Here is a 16,642-nt window from a genome sequence, read left to right on the forward strand (position 1 = left end):
GCGCACACACTTCCCGCCTCCACACGCGTGCGCACACACTTCCCGGCTCCACACGCGCGCACACACTTCCCGCCTCTACCCGGTGTTTTCTGCTTAGCATTTATCACCAGGGATGCTGTAATTTTCTTGTTCATTTTGTTTATCATCTCTCTGGCCCCTGTGAAGCATAAGCTCCTTGAGGGCAGGAACTTTGCCTTTTCTGGTCTCTGCTATCGCCCCAGCACTCGAAACAGCGTATGACACACAGTAAATGCTCAGTGAATATGTGTTGAGCCGATGCATGAGCCTGTCCTCCTGAACTGCACTTACTTTTCAGAGAAGACCAGGCATTTCTGAGCGTGCAGCTTGCCTTTCACATGCAGCTCCCAGTCCTAGGTCAGAAAGAAAAAAAAGTGACCAAAGTAGAACTGAGTCCATGGGAAGGCAAAGGATGAGCACAGAGCCACTGGCCAAGCAGGGAGCACAGAGCTCCCAGAGGCTAGACCACCCCTGCGGACACATCCCCCACCCTCCTGCTCTCCCTCCCAGGCTCCTCCCACTGTTCCTGCCTCCCCATCCAGCCTTTGCTCCATCGGCTCCTCATCCACACATCTCATGCCCATCTTGAACAGGAGCCCGGACTCACAAGTTGGATTCCCTCTACCCCTCTCAATGGACCCTTGCACCCACAACCTACCTCCCACCTCCCACCCCTTCTCCTTTCCCCCAGGAAGACCCCATCTATTTCATATCCAGTTGGGAGAATCTGGCAGGTAGACTCACAGTGACTTACAAAGCCTTAGAAAAGGTTCATGAGAGACAAAATCCTTGAGCATCTCCCAGTGTCAGCCAGCCCCCTCCGAAGACTGGAGGTCAGAGGGCATGTCCCATCTGGGTCACAGGGATGCATTTGGATGATGTGACCCAAATAGAGGTGAATGACATGCTGCAGTATCACTCACACTCTGCAAGGACATTATTATGCTTTTGGACAGGATAAGAGATAGGAGGCGGGGCAGCCCAGTGCTTAAATGGTGCAGGTTCTGGAAGGGTCAGGCCCACATTTGAATCTCCACTCTGCCACTTTCAAGCTGGGGAGGTGGCAGGGGGAAGGGGCTGAGAAAGTCATTTCATCTCTCTGGGCCTCAGTTTTCTCATCTGTAAAATGAAAATCATAATAATATCTGCCTCATAAGAGTTACTGTTGGCACACAGAAAGGGTTTAATATATGGTAATTGTTATAATTTTTGTTGCTTCAAAATATTTCACTGCACCTGCAATACATTTTTTGGGGGGAAATTATACTATCATACACCTCTGTGTGCAGCAGCTCAAGGCATTTTCCAACCACCGGGAAGGTGTCATGAGGCTCTATCTCCATTTTGCTGATGAGGAACCTGAGGCTCTCTATAATAACTTGTCTTGGTTCCAAGGGGGAATTAATCTGTTTCCCCTGATCCAAAATTCTGCTTTTTTTCCTTTCCAACTCACTACAATATGGGTACTCAAGGGGCAGTAGCTTTTAGGTATACCACAGGGGAGAAGCGCTCCATAAGAGGGCAGGAAACTCGAGTTCCTGAGCCCCTTCTCTGCAACCCAGATGGGGTCCTTTGCTCCCCTACTCAGTCTCAGCTTTCTCATCTATAAAAAGTGTGTAAGAATTTCTGACTCACCTTCAAGCAAAGGACTGGTCCTGATACATTTCTGAAATTCCTTTGGGTCCTAATACCTATGATTTTAGTCAAGAATACTGATGGCAAAATTCTGTTACCCCAATGCAAAAGCTCCTTGCCCACTGGCAGCGTGAGTTGGGTCGTGGGGAAAGGCCTGCCCAGGCTTCTAGCTGTGGCTCCCAGCCTGTCTTGGACAACTCACCTTCAAATCAAACACCTTCTTGTCACAGATGCTACAGATATGTGGCAAGTGGAGGGGGGCCACACCGTGAAAGTCGTTCAGCTCGTGAGCCTGCAGGGGCCGCACAGAGAGCAACGCTTGTTCCTCCTTGGCCCTCCGCCCAGCACCGATAAAACCCTGTTTGCTGTTGTTAAGCCGACCCCCGAAGGAAGGAGGTGTCCTGTCTGAGGTTGGTTCCTCGGGGTCATACAGCTCATAGGGCTGGTTGGGGGGTGGAGGCCACATGGGACCTGCTGTGAGATCAGGCTTGCTTTGGCCAGAGAATCCATGGGGGCTCTCCCATTGGCTGTTTGTGCCCTGCAGCAGTGGCCCGACCTCGCTTTTCAGGCCCCCAGCCTGTTCAGCTGGAAATCCGCCAGCCACATGTGAACCTTGAGAGTTGGGTCCGTAAAAATCTTTGGAAAAGGCAGCTTGACCATCCTGCCCTGTGTGGCTGTAGTGCCCTTCATAAGTCACGCTGCCCGAGGTTGAGGCCGAGGCTGCCAGGAAGCCGGGCTGACCATCTGTTTCAGGGCCATATGTCTGGCCAGAGCTGGCTTTGCCATACTCATAGAATCCTGTTGTAGCTGGAGCAGGCCCAGTCTTGCCAATGCCCAAGATGACTGCTGGCTGGCCAGGGGTCTGAGGCATTACCCCAGTGAAAGGATGCATCACCATGGCATTGGGGGGCTGGTTGGGAAGGTTCATGGAGGGTCCAGGACCTCGTGTCTGGCTGGGGGGTGAAAAGGCAATTGCATTAGAGGGAAACCGGGTACTGGGTATGGTTGCAGCATGTTGGGGCACCCCAGCATGGCCGTGGGGGGCGTTGATCACAGACGGATGCCTCAGTTGATTGAAGAGAGGCTGGGACATGGCCACTTTGGAGAGGACTTGGTTCAGGACTGTGGCGGCCGCAGTGTTGTTGGTGACAGCTGTCTGTGCCAGCTTCAGCCGGTGGAGGGTGAGCTGGGCCTGCAGTTGAGCCAGTTGGAGACTGGCAGGTGAAGGAAGCAGAGGGTTCGGGTTACTGACCGAGAACGGGTTCTTGTCCAGGAGCTTGGCGGCACTGCGGGAAGACAGAGGTCTAGATGCACAGCTCGTTTTCAGTGAGGGGGGCAAGGGGCTGTTGTTTGTATCTGTGGTCCCCACCCCCACATAAACAAGACCTTCCCACACAGGTCCCACATACAAGTGAATCTGCAAAAACCTGTGCTCACACATACTCATTTGAAAAAAACTCCAAAGGAAAAATTATATGACAGAACGTTCAATTTCACTGGCAAGTAGAAACATAAACTAAAACCATTCGAAATAAATATTCGTCTAGCAAAATAGCAATTTTTTAAAAATGACACTGTGTTGGAGAGAGAGTAGAATAGGCACAATGTCAGTGATAATCAACGCATATAGCTTTGTTAAAAGATAGTCTAACAAAATGCATTTATTATAGACATATTCTTTGACCCTGGAATTCAATTATATAAATCTAAACTGAGAAAAGGAGCTCAAATGAAGATAAAATTTGATACCCAAAGATGCTTAATACTATATTATTTAAGAGTCCAAAGTTGAAAATTACAAATATCCAACAATAGGGAGATGGGATTTGAACTGAGGAAATTATGGTACACCAACATAATAAAATATTAAGTAACCATTAAACTTGGTGTTTAAATTTCTACTTTATTATGTAACATTTAGGACATTCAAAAAAGAGTACCCAGCACCAAGTTTAAGACAGAGAACATTCCAACACGATAAATCTCCCTTGGTTACCTGCTTTCCCCACCTCACCCTTCCCCATCATTGCCAATGGTAAACATTATCTTGAATTTGCCAAAGTCTCTGTTACAAAAAACAAAAACAAAACCACTTTAATGACATGAGAAAATCTATATGCTCTAATGTTAAGTGAAAAAGGCAGGCTTCACAATTGCCTACAGAGTGGATCGTGTTTACATTTGTGCCAAACACTATTTCATCCTTGTCCTCATTTCACATCCAAAAGCAACATGAATTGTCTTCCTGTCTGAATACAGGCACAAACAAACTCAGCATCTCCTATACTCTCACAACACGAATCATTTCTGACACTAGATGTGTGGGAGGTTTTCTCCACACACCAAGCAAGCAACCAGTTCTGCTGTGGACCCCAGCTGGGTGTCCTCCAGTTCAATTCTGACACTACCTGGAGAAAGTGTCAGATCCCACAGGTTGATGGCTCAGCCCCACAAGACTGTCCCCCACTTGGATGTCAATCACAAGCCCCAGCTTGTTTTACTTGTACTTCTGACCAACTGGCTGTAAATCGGAGTTAGACTAACTTGCTAGAGAGGCTCCCAGAACTCAGGGACTTGCTTAGTTTTACTGGTTTATTAGAAGGGATAAATGACAAAGGATGCCAGTGAATACCAGATGGAAGAGGTGCACGGGGCAAAGTGTGTGGGAAGGGGTGCAGAACTCCCACGACCTCTCAGGCACCCCCCTCTCCAGGAACCTCCACATGTCCCAGTCCTTTCTGAGTTTTTATGGAGGTTTCATTGCACAGGCATAATTGATTAAATCATTGGCCATTGGTGATCAACTCTACCTTCAGCGGCATTCACCTTCCCGGAGGTTGGGGTTGGGGCTGAAAGTCCCAATCCTTCCATGCTGCCGTGGTCTTTCCAGTAACCAGATCCCATCCTAACGATACCTAAGGGGCTGCCAGACATTTGTCAACTCATTAGCATACAAAAAGATATTTATGTGATTCCAAAGACTTTTGGAGTTGTATGCTAGGAAACCTGATGAAGACCAAATCTCACAATATCACAGTTCCCTTCAACTGAGCTCTCAAACTCAACTGGCATAAGGAATAACCAAAAAATTACAAGTAAAAAAATCTGAATTTGAAGTAGTGGGCAATAGTAGACTCTCACCGAATGTTACTGCACAAAGGGTGTCTGTCTGACATGTGTCTTTCATGTGACCTATATTGGTTGGTTATAGTGGTTTCTGGACCAAAAATCAGTGTGCATGATCTGGAAACTGGAAAGACTTTCCCAGAACGTCTGGGATATGTGGTTACCACAGGCAGGCAGGGAATCTTTGGTTAAGACCATATTTTCCAGGTTTTAAATTCCCCTCTGAAAAGTGGGTGTCATCAGGAAATATGTTCAGGATGTTGATAAACTGGAATTCTAGGACATTTGAATGGGGAGAAGGGGACTGGAAAATTGGAAATTGGGGTTGCCATGGACAATGCATGCTGTACAATAAGCATGCTTAGGCAGTACAGGGTAGACATTGCATAACTGGGACACCTTAGTCTCTACTGTCACAGGTTCTGTACAGTAAAAATCCAACGATAATGAAACAAAAAGGAGATCTGTTCATCTGTTGTTGGACACTTAGGCGGGGGACTAGCTCAGGTGAGGAGGAAAAGGGCAAGTGACATAAGCTGCCACACTGTCTTGTTGGCCGGGAGTTCCCAGAACGTCAGGCACACCCACATTTAAATGTAAGTACAAAGCACATTTGAGAGCCAGATAAAATACCTTTGTTATTCTTTCCCATTTGTATGAAAAATCAAAAATTGCCTATAAGATGTTAAAAAGGCACCACCTTCCCCAGCCAGCAGCCCTGCTATGCTCCAAGGGCAGCACCAGCTAGCTGCATTTTAAAATATGGGGGAAGAGGGCGCTCAAAGCTAAAGGTAGTTACAGCCCTGTTCTCCTTTGGGGAGTCGAGCTGGTTGCAAACAAGCCTTGGGGGCCCTTTGGTGACCCACCACAAACTCAACAGCAGCAGAATGGGGAGGCACCGATATCTATGTAGGCACGAATATGGAAGGAAGAGGAGGATGGATGATCAAGAGTCTGACGATAAATTTCGACTTGTGTAATATTAAGTAGCTGAGCTTTAGAAGAGCAATTAAGCTTAACTGAAAACCCTGGCCACACTGGGCCAACTCTTCCTCCCAGGTTTGTCCATCATGCAGCCTGTTCTTGCTAACAAGGCGATAATGAGGTGCCAAGTTGGTTTCCATGACCAGAGTAAGACAAGGTTGGTTTTGTTTTTCCCAGAGAAGTCAGCTGTATTTTCTAAAATTGCATTCTGGGCAGGAGAGAGCTCTTAGCAGAGATTCCCCTTTGCCCCTGAAAGGACATGTGAGGAAGAGCTAGCTTTTCGACTAGGAAAGCCAGCCACACTGGGTATTTGCAGGTCAGCCATGGGAAACCTGTCCTTTTCAGAGTATGACCCAGGTTACAGAAGTTAATCCATTCAGATTCTGCAAAAAATAAGAAAACTAACCAGGTTTTCTTCCTAACTTTTGCTTTGACTGGAAAATTTTCATCATTCTCAACTTTAGTCAACCTTGAGTAGAAGTGATTTCACATGAATCATCAGAGCTGAGCACCTGTTTTGATCCAAACACCCTAGACAAAGAAGAAAAAACACATCATACTATTTTTTAAAGCCCTAAAATTCTTAGCCTGCAATAGTTAATAACCTGAAATTCAGGTGCATATAGTGATCATATTTCTGAACCAAGAATTGGGGGGCATGATCTGACACCCCTGGAAGCTGGAACTGATGTCTCCTGCTGTCTTCCCACACTCCTTAGTTTGTCACTTTTATATCACTTAGCACATCCTGCGCCTTGGGTTAAAAATAATTGCGTGCGTGCCTTTCTACTCCATTAGACATAAGTTCCACAAGAGAGAGGAGTATGTCTTGGAGAATCTTGTATTTCCTCAGCACACTGCCTCCCACTTGATGGGCACAAAGTAATTGCCGTGAACAAAATGAAGAAGGAAGATAATGGGTATGGCTCATCAGAACCTGGTGGCTTTGAGGTAATATGGATACCTCTTTTATGAGTACACAATTCTGTGGAGAAAAACCCACAAAAAGCACAAAAAGGACAATCTAAATACACCCAAGAAGCAAATAAATATTGCTGTTGTGAATAACTAAACCTATAAGCAGGTACAAAGTCACCTTCCTAGAGGACTATCTACAATTCCCCACTCCAGTGCAGGAGCTTCAGTCTACTCTTTCTCTGTCTAAGTCCAGGTTTTTAAATAGAGTGGATAATCCCTGCAGTAGGCTGAATAATGATGCCCTGAAAATGTCCACATTCTAACCCACAGAGGCTGTGAATATGTTGTCTTACATGGTAAAGGGGACTTTGGAGATGTGATTGAATTAAAGATCTTGATTATCTGAATTTCTGAATTTGGTATGCCCAGTGTAATCACAAGAGTCCTTCTAAGATGGAAGCAGGAGGATCAGAGTCAGTGAGAAGATATAAGGATGGAAACAGAAGTCAGAGAGGAGAGAAGATGCTTTGCCGCTGGCTTTGAAGATGGAGGAAGGGGACATGAGCCAAAGAAATGCAGGTAGCCTCTTAGAAACTAGAAAAGACAAGGAAACAGATTGTCCCTTTAAGCCTCCAGAAGGAACTAACACCTTGACTGTAGTCCAGTGAGGCTGGTTTTGGACTTCTGACCTCAAGAACTGTAAGATAATAAATGTATGTTATTATAAGCCACTAAATTTGTGGCAATTTCTTACAGCAGCAAGAGAAAACCAGCACAGTTCCCAAGACAATTAGATGCAAAAGCAGCTTCCACTAGAGAGGCGGTGGTAGGTGTAGGGGCTGATTGGATCTTGCTGGTATGAATTGATCCCCCCAGAGTACAGACCATCTAACCAAACCTCCAAAGACCCTCTGGGAATGTAGTCAGGGGCAAATTCTGCACAAATAGGGGCCCATGCAATATGTCTCAGATCTGGCTAGTCCAAGAACCACATCCCTCTGGCTGCAGTGATTGGCTCAAGGGGGAAGACTCTCTGATACTTTGCTGGAGCTATCAGGCATGATTCTCTGTCATGCCACGGTTGCTAAATTGTTGTTAAGCCATCACTTAATGACAGCCTGCTTGAGAATAAAGCCAAGTCAGAAGATGCTGGCCTGAAGACAGAGGTACAGGCCTTGATGACCTCCTAGGAATGCCTCGAGCCAGCTTCTCCTGAATCCACCCTGGACTTTGCTGGACATGAGGCAATGCATTTCCTTTATTTGCTTAAAGAAAGCCAGTCTACATAAACCACCAGCATTTAACCAGCTTTTAAAGACAGTTCCTTTCTGTGGTCCACATTGACTCGAAGGTTCCTGGTCACCCTCCAGTTTCCTCTGCAGGAGTAGACTGAATGTGAGGACCCAGTAGTTGGAGCTACAGGGTCACTATCATCATCGTAGGGAGAAAAGAGGATTAGAAGATAAAGAGTGGATAACTGCTGAGAGAGGAGGGAGCAGGCGTGGGGATGGGGTTTGAGGGATCCAAGAGAGTCTTAACATCTGCTTGGTGAACCAGGACTTAAGGGGCTGTGGAATAACAAGGGCACAGCTGAAATGCAGTAGAGTGAATGTGCACAGATGTATCAGCAGACTCTCTCCTGCTACTGTCCAGTCACCCAGAAGCAGGAACCAAGAACCACAGCCCAGCGCACGGTACTGCCTAAACTCATGCAACCGGCCACATTTGCAATAAGCACAATATCTTCCAAGATAACCAGTGCAGGAATTTAAATTCACTTCCAGTGCAACTGGCTGAGTGGCGAATGTGCGATTTCTTCTTTTGTGCTAAAATATAGAAAGTAATCGAGGTGAGAGAGCTCATGACCAGGCAAGAAAATGTTTTCTAGGTATGACAACACTATAAAGATGTGGCCAAAAAAATGCAATGCTCACGGTCACATCTTTAGAGTAGAGTTGAGAATTTATGATCTTTCCATGCCTTTATGACACATTCTGCTAGTGTCAACACAGGAGAGACTTAAAGCAAAGAGAGGATTAATGTCAACTTAACTAACAAGACCTACATTATAGTTTTCCTTCCTTCTGAACCATTTTTCTTTAAAATATTCCTTATTTATGGTATTGTAGGTGGGAATTTCCTTTTAATATTTATCTTTCCTAGATCAAAAATTCCCAACTCCGCTATAATGCTTTCAGAAGCTAGGTCAGGATATGAACTAGAGAGGGACATCCCTGAATGCCAGGTTACAAAGATGACAATGATAACACAACAGTCATACTGGGGCTAAAGTTCAAACTCCAGCTAGTGATCACAAATTTGAAGAGCAAGGTGAGGCCTTAGAGACAATTTAGTTTAACTCACTCATTCTACAGACAAAAACAAAACAAAACAAAACAAAAAACAAACACACAAAACAAACCCAAACAAAAAACTGCAAAAGCCAACGAAGTTGGCATCCTCTGTGAATCAGCCCAAGTCACACACCGAGACAGAGAAGAGCTGGGACTAGAATGCAGGCTGCCTCTGTCCTCAGGACTGATGGAGAGGCAGTGGTGGGATACATGCCTATCAACATATACCAGATGAATTTCCTCTTTGCAAGGAGAAGATGAGGCCACACACTTTTTGGATAGTGCTCTTTCTCGATATCAATAGGGCTGCTGGGTCTTCAGTAGCTTGGCCTCTGTGACTAATTTTGAGACTGCTGGGTCAATGCTGCTATTCTGTGTTTGGCCCTTAGCCATTACATTACCATATGATGATTCATATCACCATGACACCTCTTGGACTGATTCATAACAGCAATAATAATCCTATCATCTCTCTTTTGTTTTGTGTTTTTCAGTCGGTGTGTTAATAAGTGTTCTCACTTCATTAGCTGTCTCATCTCCAGAACAGCCATATGGACAGCTAAGTCAAATATGACCATTTCCAGTCTATAGTACGAAGACTGAAACCAAGAAAGATCAGATGAACTGTGTGAGGTCATCCAGTGAATAAGGGACTTGACTGGGACTTGAAGGAGCGTTTTTAAACTGTAAGGTCAATATTCTATCCTCTGTTTACACATTCATTAAAGGGAGCTCCACAAACCACGTTTCTGGGCCTACTTCCTTCGGGCATGAGTTTAACTAACATGTTTGGTACCAGATCCCTGGGCTTTCAGTCCATCATGCTGTGTACGTTGTTTATCAGGCAGAGCATATTCTCACAGCCAGGGGACTATGCAGTCACAATGGGGCAGCTGGTGGGTTTAGAACTGATACAAGAGGCCTGCCTTTCCTGCTGGACTTATTAGAAGGACTCAAAACCTGCCAAAAAGAACTGATCCTGCAGCAAATGCAGAGAAAATGATACACATTCTGCTAGTGTCATCACAGGAAAGACTTAAAGCAAAGAGAGGATTAATGTCAACTTAACTAATGAGAACCATAGTATAGTTTTCTTTCCTTCCTTCTGAACCATTTTTCTTTCTTTAAAATATGCTTTAATTTTATAAAATAAGGGTATAGTATTGTAGGTGAGAATTTATTTTTAATATCCATATTTGGTTTTCTTTTGAAAATTGTAAAATACAGAAATATGAACAGGAAAACAAACACCTATGAATTCAGTGCCCATTATCCAAAATGAACAAATGCTACTGTGATGGCATTTTGCTTCAAAATTTTTTAATAAAAGAATATTTGACAGACAAAGTTGAAGTCCCCTTTGAGACTCTGCTAAGTCCAATCCCACCCTCATCTCCCCAGTGACATCCACATGCGGTGTGTGTATCTGTCTGTATGTGTCCGTCTGTATCTACATATAGAAAAAAAACAGGAAAACAAGGGACTTTTTCCACATGTGTGTGTTTATAAAATAGCGCATAGGACTGATATCAACAAGATTTCTCCTTAAGAACGAATGCATAACCTACCAAGTTTCCTCTAACACACTGAAGATGGAGAACAGTATGATGGAGTACAAAATCAGGGAGCTACAAATCAGAAAACCCAGGCCTGGCCCAACAGCCCTTATTTACTCCCTGTGGGATCCTAGGTCAGTTCGTTTCCCTGGATCTCAGGGAGTTTTTTTTTTTTTTGTAAAATGAGAAAGCTGGATGAAAGGATCTTCAAGGTCTCTTCACCTTTGAAATCTGATAGCTCTAAGGTTTAATTTCCTCATCTGTCAAATGGAGATCGTAGTGTCTGTTCCACTCACTGTGAAGATCAAACATGATGTGCAGGGGCTCTGGAAAGTATGATCATGATATTAGCTATCATTATCATTGCTCACAAATTAAGCTATTTCTGCGCCTGGCCGCTCCTGAAAATGCTTTTAAAGAAAACATCATTATATATACAGTCATGTATATATAACAATGGAGATTATATATATCCATATATAACAATGGAGACATGTCTTGAGAAATGTGTTGTTAGGCAATTTGTCATGTGAACATCATAGAGTGTACATACACAAACCAAATGGTGTAGCCTACTACACACCCAAGCTATATGATATACCCTATTGCTCCTAGTCTACGAACTTGCACAGCATGTTCCTGTACTGAATGCTGAAGGCAACTGGAACACAATGGTGAGTATTTGTGCCTATCTAAATATGTTTAAACCTAGACAAGTACAGTAAAAATGAAGTATTATAATCTTATGGGACGACCATTGTATATGCTATCTGTTGTTGACCAGAACATCGTTATGCAACCCATGACTGTATATGGCTTCGTTCAGAGGCATGTGTTGCAGGTCAGCCAGCATGAAATAATTTCATTCCCTCTAACCTTATTCTGTTGGGCAGTCAGTTCAGCACAGAGGCTCTCTTACCTATATCCCTGAAGATTTAGTAAATGAAATACCAAAAATACCTTATTATAAAATTCTCTCCTCTACAAAGACATTTCCCAGATGGACCCACAACTTTCAGAGTGAAATGTGGCTCGAATCCACTTAGGACAGGAACTGGTTTGTCTGAGATACGATTATTAAGAAAATCCACACTGGGCAAAAATTAATTGGTTTTGTGCAGTCTCAAATTGAGGAAGCTGGTTTGACTTCTGGGGTTAGGGGAAATCTTTCCATTTTCTCGGTAACATAAGATCTGGTGACCGCTCAGCTGAGAAACTTTTTTTGGAAACATCTGAGTCTTTTGTAATGGAAAAAATGAGCTTTTCGAAATGTATATTTTAAAACTGCTATACAAAATTCTCTAAGAAACCAAATTGCTAATGTTTATACACACAAAGGAAATATATAGGGATTTATAGATCAGTCCTGCCCCAGTGATCAACAATGTGCACATGAGCATTGATGTCTTGGCATATACTGGCCCCTCTCCCTGCACAACCTCCTCCCTACTCCCCTTCACCTAGACATCTACCATCCTATGAAATGTAGCTCACAGGACACCTCCTCCAGGCAGCCTTCTCTGGTTTCTGCTCCCATCTAGTGTGCACTGATGTCCCTTTCATGATCTTCAGAATGCCCTTCTGTTCCATTAACCTCAATTGTACTCTCTTCTAACTCCACCACCTGCTCTTATAATTGTCTACTGAAGCACTTGCCTGACTTCCCCACTGTTCCATGATCATTCGAAGATAGGAACTATATGTGTCCCATACCATATCATAATACCTGGCACATGGTAGGTGTGTGGAACCAATAAACACTTCTATCCAATGGGCTAGGCATGGTGGCTCACGCATGTAATCCCAGCACTTTGGGACGGTGAGGCAGGAGGATCACTTGAGGTCAGGAGTTCTAGAGCAGCCTGACCAACATGGTGAAACCTGGTCTCTATTGAAAAAAAATACAAAAATTAGCCAGGCATAGTGGTGCACGCCTGTAGTCCCACCTACTCGGGAGGCTGAGGCAGGAGAATCACTGAGATCACACCACTGCACTCCAGCCTGGGCAACAGAGCCAGACTCCGTCTCAAAAAAATCCATAAAAAAACAAAAAAAAATTATCCATGGACATGCCTGCTCCATGTATGTGTGTATGTAGATAATAGCTGTGCATTCTCCGTTCGTTTTCTTGGCTAAATGTTCCCTGTGTATTGCTACAATGTTTTGAAAGATGAAGCTCTGCAGAAAATGTGGATTAGATTCAGTCTTTGAACACTGACAAAATTACGTAAATATCACCAACTACATCAAGTATAAAATTTTAAAGTATTCAACAAACAGGCTTCTTGTCACATTTTTCCTTTTAACTAAATCTGAAGAAAATGTAATTTCAGTGTGTGCCTCTGAGGCACTGTTAGTGCCTAATCTACATGATGTTGGGATGAAACCTATGTTCCAGGAGTAGTCCCCATGTTCTGTGAATTTTCTTTTCAGCAGTTTACACCACTGAGATTTTTTTCTATTAAATGTACAAAGATGGTTATAAAATTCAAGCCAATTTGAAATTAAAGAATTTTGGAATAATTTTAAAGAATTAAAATTCTTAAATAGTTGGTCTTTTTCTAGAGTTGCCTGTCGATTAACCTAGACATTTTAACTGATGTGATTTATGCCAAATACTAGAAGTCCACATGAAACTGGAGAGGCAATGTGGGCCAGTATGGGAGGAGGAGTGTTTGGTTATAAGTAGACCAAAAGCAGTGTCACCAATGACTCTGCATCTTATTGACTTCATGTCACCCTATTGACCTTAGTTTTCTCATCTGTGAAATGGGAGAGTCAGATGAGACAACATTTAAGGTTTCTTTATACCTTATGATTTTAGGATGGTGGGTGTTTTCTTAAGGCAGTTATTCATGACACATAGAAAAGTCAGGATGATCTGGCCATGATGCAGAGACAGATGCCAGGACTGAGGTATCTCAGTTTCTGACAAGGTGAAATAACAGCAGTAATTCAAATTTTGGTGGGCAGCCAGAGAGAAGAACTTCCTAAAACCCAGATGCTGGGCCCGCCCCTCACCACCACCCACACCCTCATCTCTGTGTCTGACTCAGAAGATCTGGGGGTGGAGCTTGAACATGTACATTTCTAACAAGTCCAGGTGAGGCTGATGCTGCACTTTGAGAACCACGGCACTAGAATATTTTGAAAATACTTTCCAACTCTAAGAATCTATGGTGAGGTGGCTGGGGACAGTGGCCTCACACCTGTAATCCTAGCGCTTTGGGAGGCCATGGCAGAAGGATCACTTGAGGCCAGGAGTTTGAGACCAGCCTGGGCAACATAGAGAGATCCTATCTCTTAAAAAAATCTTTAAAGTGGCCAGGCATGGTGGTGCACAACTGTAATCCCAGCTACTTGGGAGGCTCAGGTGGGAGGATCATTTGAGCCCTGGGTTTTGAGGTTACAGTGAGCTATGATAGCACCACTGCACTCCAGCCTGGGTGAGTGAGCAAGACCCTGTCTGAAAAAAAAAAAAAAACCTATAGTGAGTATCAGGAATTGAGTAACCCCTGTATTTTAATGAGCTACTTCTACTAGCTGCAAGTACACCAAGAATGGACTTCCTTTTCCATGGGGGTTTCAGACAATGCAAAAATAATTTCAAGAGACACATGTAATTAATCATATAACTACCTTCCCTTAAGAGACATAATCAAGATTTTCAGAACATTTGGGCTCCTGTTAGTAAAAACACTCAAGGTTCAGGAAACCTTAGGTAACGTAGATGGTTGAGTGATTGACTTGGCGTCATATTACCAGGTTTGTGGGAAAGAGAGAAAGCGTACCTCCATCCACACTGAGTTCACTAGTGCAGAGAACAGAAGGTGAGCTTCCAGAAGGCTGAAAGTTCTTTAGTCAACACCCACCCCCATCATTATAAAAAGCCCGTTCCAAAACTCACCCTAGAATGCTTAGGCTAAAAAAACCAAATAAACAACCAAAAAAAGGTTGTTGATAAAGTCATTTCTATCACTAGATCTCAAACTTGGTGGCATTTAGGAATTACTTGGGAAGTTTTAAAAAGTACTGGGGCTTGAGTCCCACTTTCAGAGATTGACTCAACCAAGGCACTGGAATTTGTAATATTAATAACTCCCCAGGAGAACAATCGTGCAGCAAAGTCTAAGAATTACCAATCTATAAAAGAATAGAATCAATCTGTTCTTTATTACTTTGGGTTCCATAAGCCATTTTTTGTCACTCCAAACAGCATGGCCTTTTGTCTTAACTGACCCTGAAGAATAAATACTGAAACTTTTACAAGTCCACAAAGGGTCACAAGTCCACAAAGAGTCAAACACAATCGAGCTAAAAATATTTCTTAGCTCTATTGATGCACCTTTCCATGCAATTCAATAACTATTTTTTGCAATAAGATTTCCCCCAGAGAACACATACAGTTTCTGCTGCAGAAAGCCAGGTGAGGTTTGCCAGGGGAGGAGTTTTGCCTTCTAAATTATAAGCACCTTGAGGACATCATCCACATCCTAGAATCTTTCAAACTCCCAAGTGCCTACGTGGCTCAGCACTGGGCAAATTAGAGGCACTGGACAAATAGTCGTTCAACTGACTTGAAATTATGACCGTCTTAAGCTTGTGGGAATGTAGGTCTTACCCGAATACTCTGTTTCCTTGTGAAGGACGTGGTATATGTTTCCGTGTGTGTTTTGGGAATGTGCACAGTTTCATTCCTTTACATTCCTTAGATTAAATGGAACATTAAGATTGGGGCTTTGTAAATAAGCCATATAACTATTTATTGAGAAAAATATCCCTTTCCCAAAATGGATGGAAGTTTCTGGTACCTTAAGACACATACCTTTCTGACTACAGCCAACAAAATATAGACGTCGCCCAAGGCAGAGAATATTATATGTGCCTTACTTTTGGCTTTTGCCTCTATCTTACAAAGCTGTGGCCATAAGAAAGTTACTGTGGAGTAGAGATAAAAGACAACCCCACAACGGTTAGATACACAGGCCCATCTTCATCACATTTGCACGTGCCATTCTAGATATTTTCTTAGAACACCACAAACTAAACCTGTGGTCAATTAAGATCCAAGCAGATTGAAAACTGCCTTGGCTGAGGCCAGAAAGAATGGTTAAAGCTTGAAGACTGATGTTTTTTTTCCTTGAAACTGCTCTCCTGCGCTTTCCCCAGCTACCCCATCCATTGCTAATTAGAAGCAGCCAAGGCTTGACATGTACACTGTTCTCTATGGTAAAATTGATTATTATATTACTATGGAAAATAAGGAAGTCATTTCATTCGAAATATCAAATTCCACAAAAATCATACATGGCAGCTGTTAGCATAAGCATGTGGGGGAGGGGCAAGTGTGTGAACATATTAACCCTCTCCCCTTCAGTTTTCTCACATCTCAGAATTGCAAGAAAGAAAAGATTCCAGTGCATATAAGGCAGAAACCAATGGCACCAATGGCAAAGCTACATAAAAGATATTTTTAAGGTTAAAAAAAAAACTCCGTGATATAAGATACCCCGTCCATGCTGTTTTATGAGTGTGGATTTGCTTTTACACACTTGCAAGCAGAAAACTAGTATTCCTCTACCACGTGTGTTGAAGCTACTTGTAATTGCATCAGATAGAGAAATGAGGTGAGTCATGTTCGGTTGTGCTTGAGTCTGCTAACAGACCATCATGTCCATGTCCAAATTTGTGCCCTGAACCACATGACAGAAGTTTATAGACTTGCTTGCTTGCTTGGCGACAATGAAAATAGTTTTGTTTAAAAACTTAACTTTACTTAAAGATCTCTAAGAGGTGCTGAAATTTATATTCCAGCTACTTCAGGGGTGCTCAGAAGCCATTCTCAAGCTTGTTTCTTGGCGAAATATCCCCTGCTCATGAATTTTATCACGGCACTCCCCTCCTGGTCCAGAATGAGTCAACACTCAAGAGATACGAGATGTTTCAAACACCTTTAAGTTCACTTTCCATCACTGCCAAATTCCAGCAATTAACACAAAACACCTCACCCTTAAGAGATGTCCATCATTTATAAAGTTTTGGGATTCTGAA

The 16,642-nt window shown here is 43.3% G+C and overlaps 1 protein-coding gene across 1 annotated transcript in view; it reads right to left on the reverse strand.

Moving 5' to 3' along the window:
• Nucleotides 1-16,642, reverse strand: part of RBM20 (RNA binding motif protein 20) — a 227,345-nt gene that overhangs the window by 76,104 nt on the left and 134,599 nt on the right. Inside the window, exons 2-3 of the mRNA XM_011967546.1 lie at nt 1,856-2,939; nt 310-371 (exon numbers count right to left, since the gene is read on the reverse strand). Of these exons, the coding sequence (XP_011822936.1) occupies nt 310-371; nt 1,856-2,939 (1,146 nt within the window). The remainder of the gene's footprint in view (nt 1-309; nt 372-1,855; nt 2,940-16,642) is intronic.

The sequence above is a fragment of the Mandrillus leucophaeus genome, unplaced genomic scaffold, assembly GCF_000951045.1.
Source record: "Mandrillus leucophaeus isolate KB7577 unplaced genomic scaffold, Mleu.le_1.0 Scaffold80, whole genome shotgun sequence".
Classification (NCBI taxonomy): Eukaryota; Metazoa; Chordata; class Mammalia; order Primates; family Cercopithecidae; genus Mandrillus; species Mandrillus leucophaeus.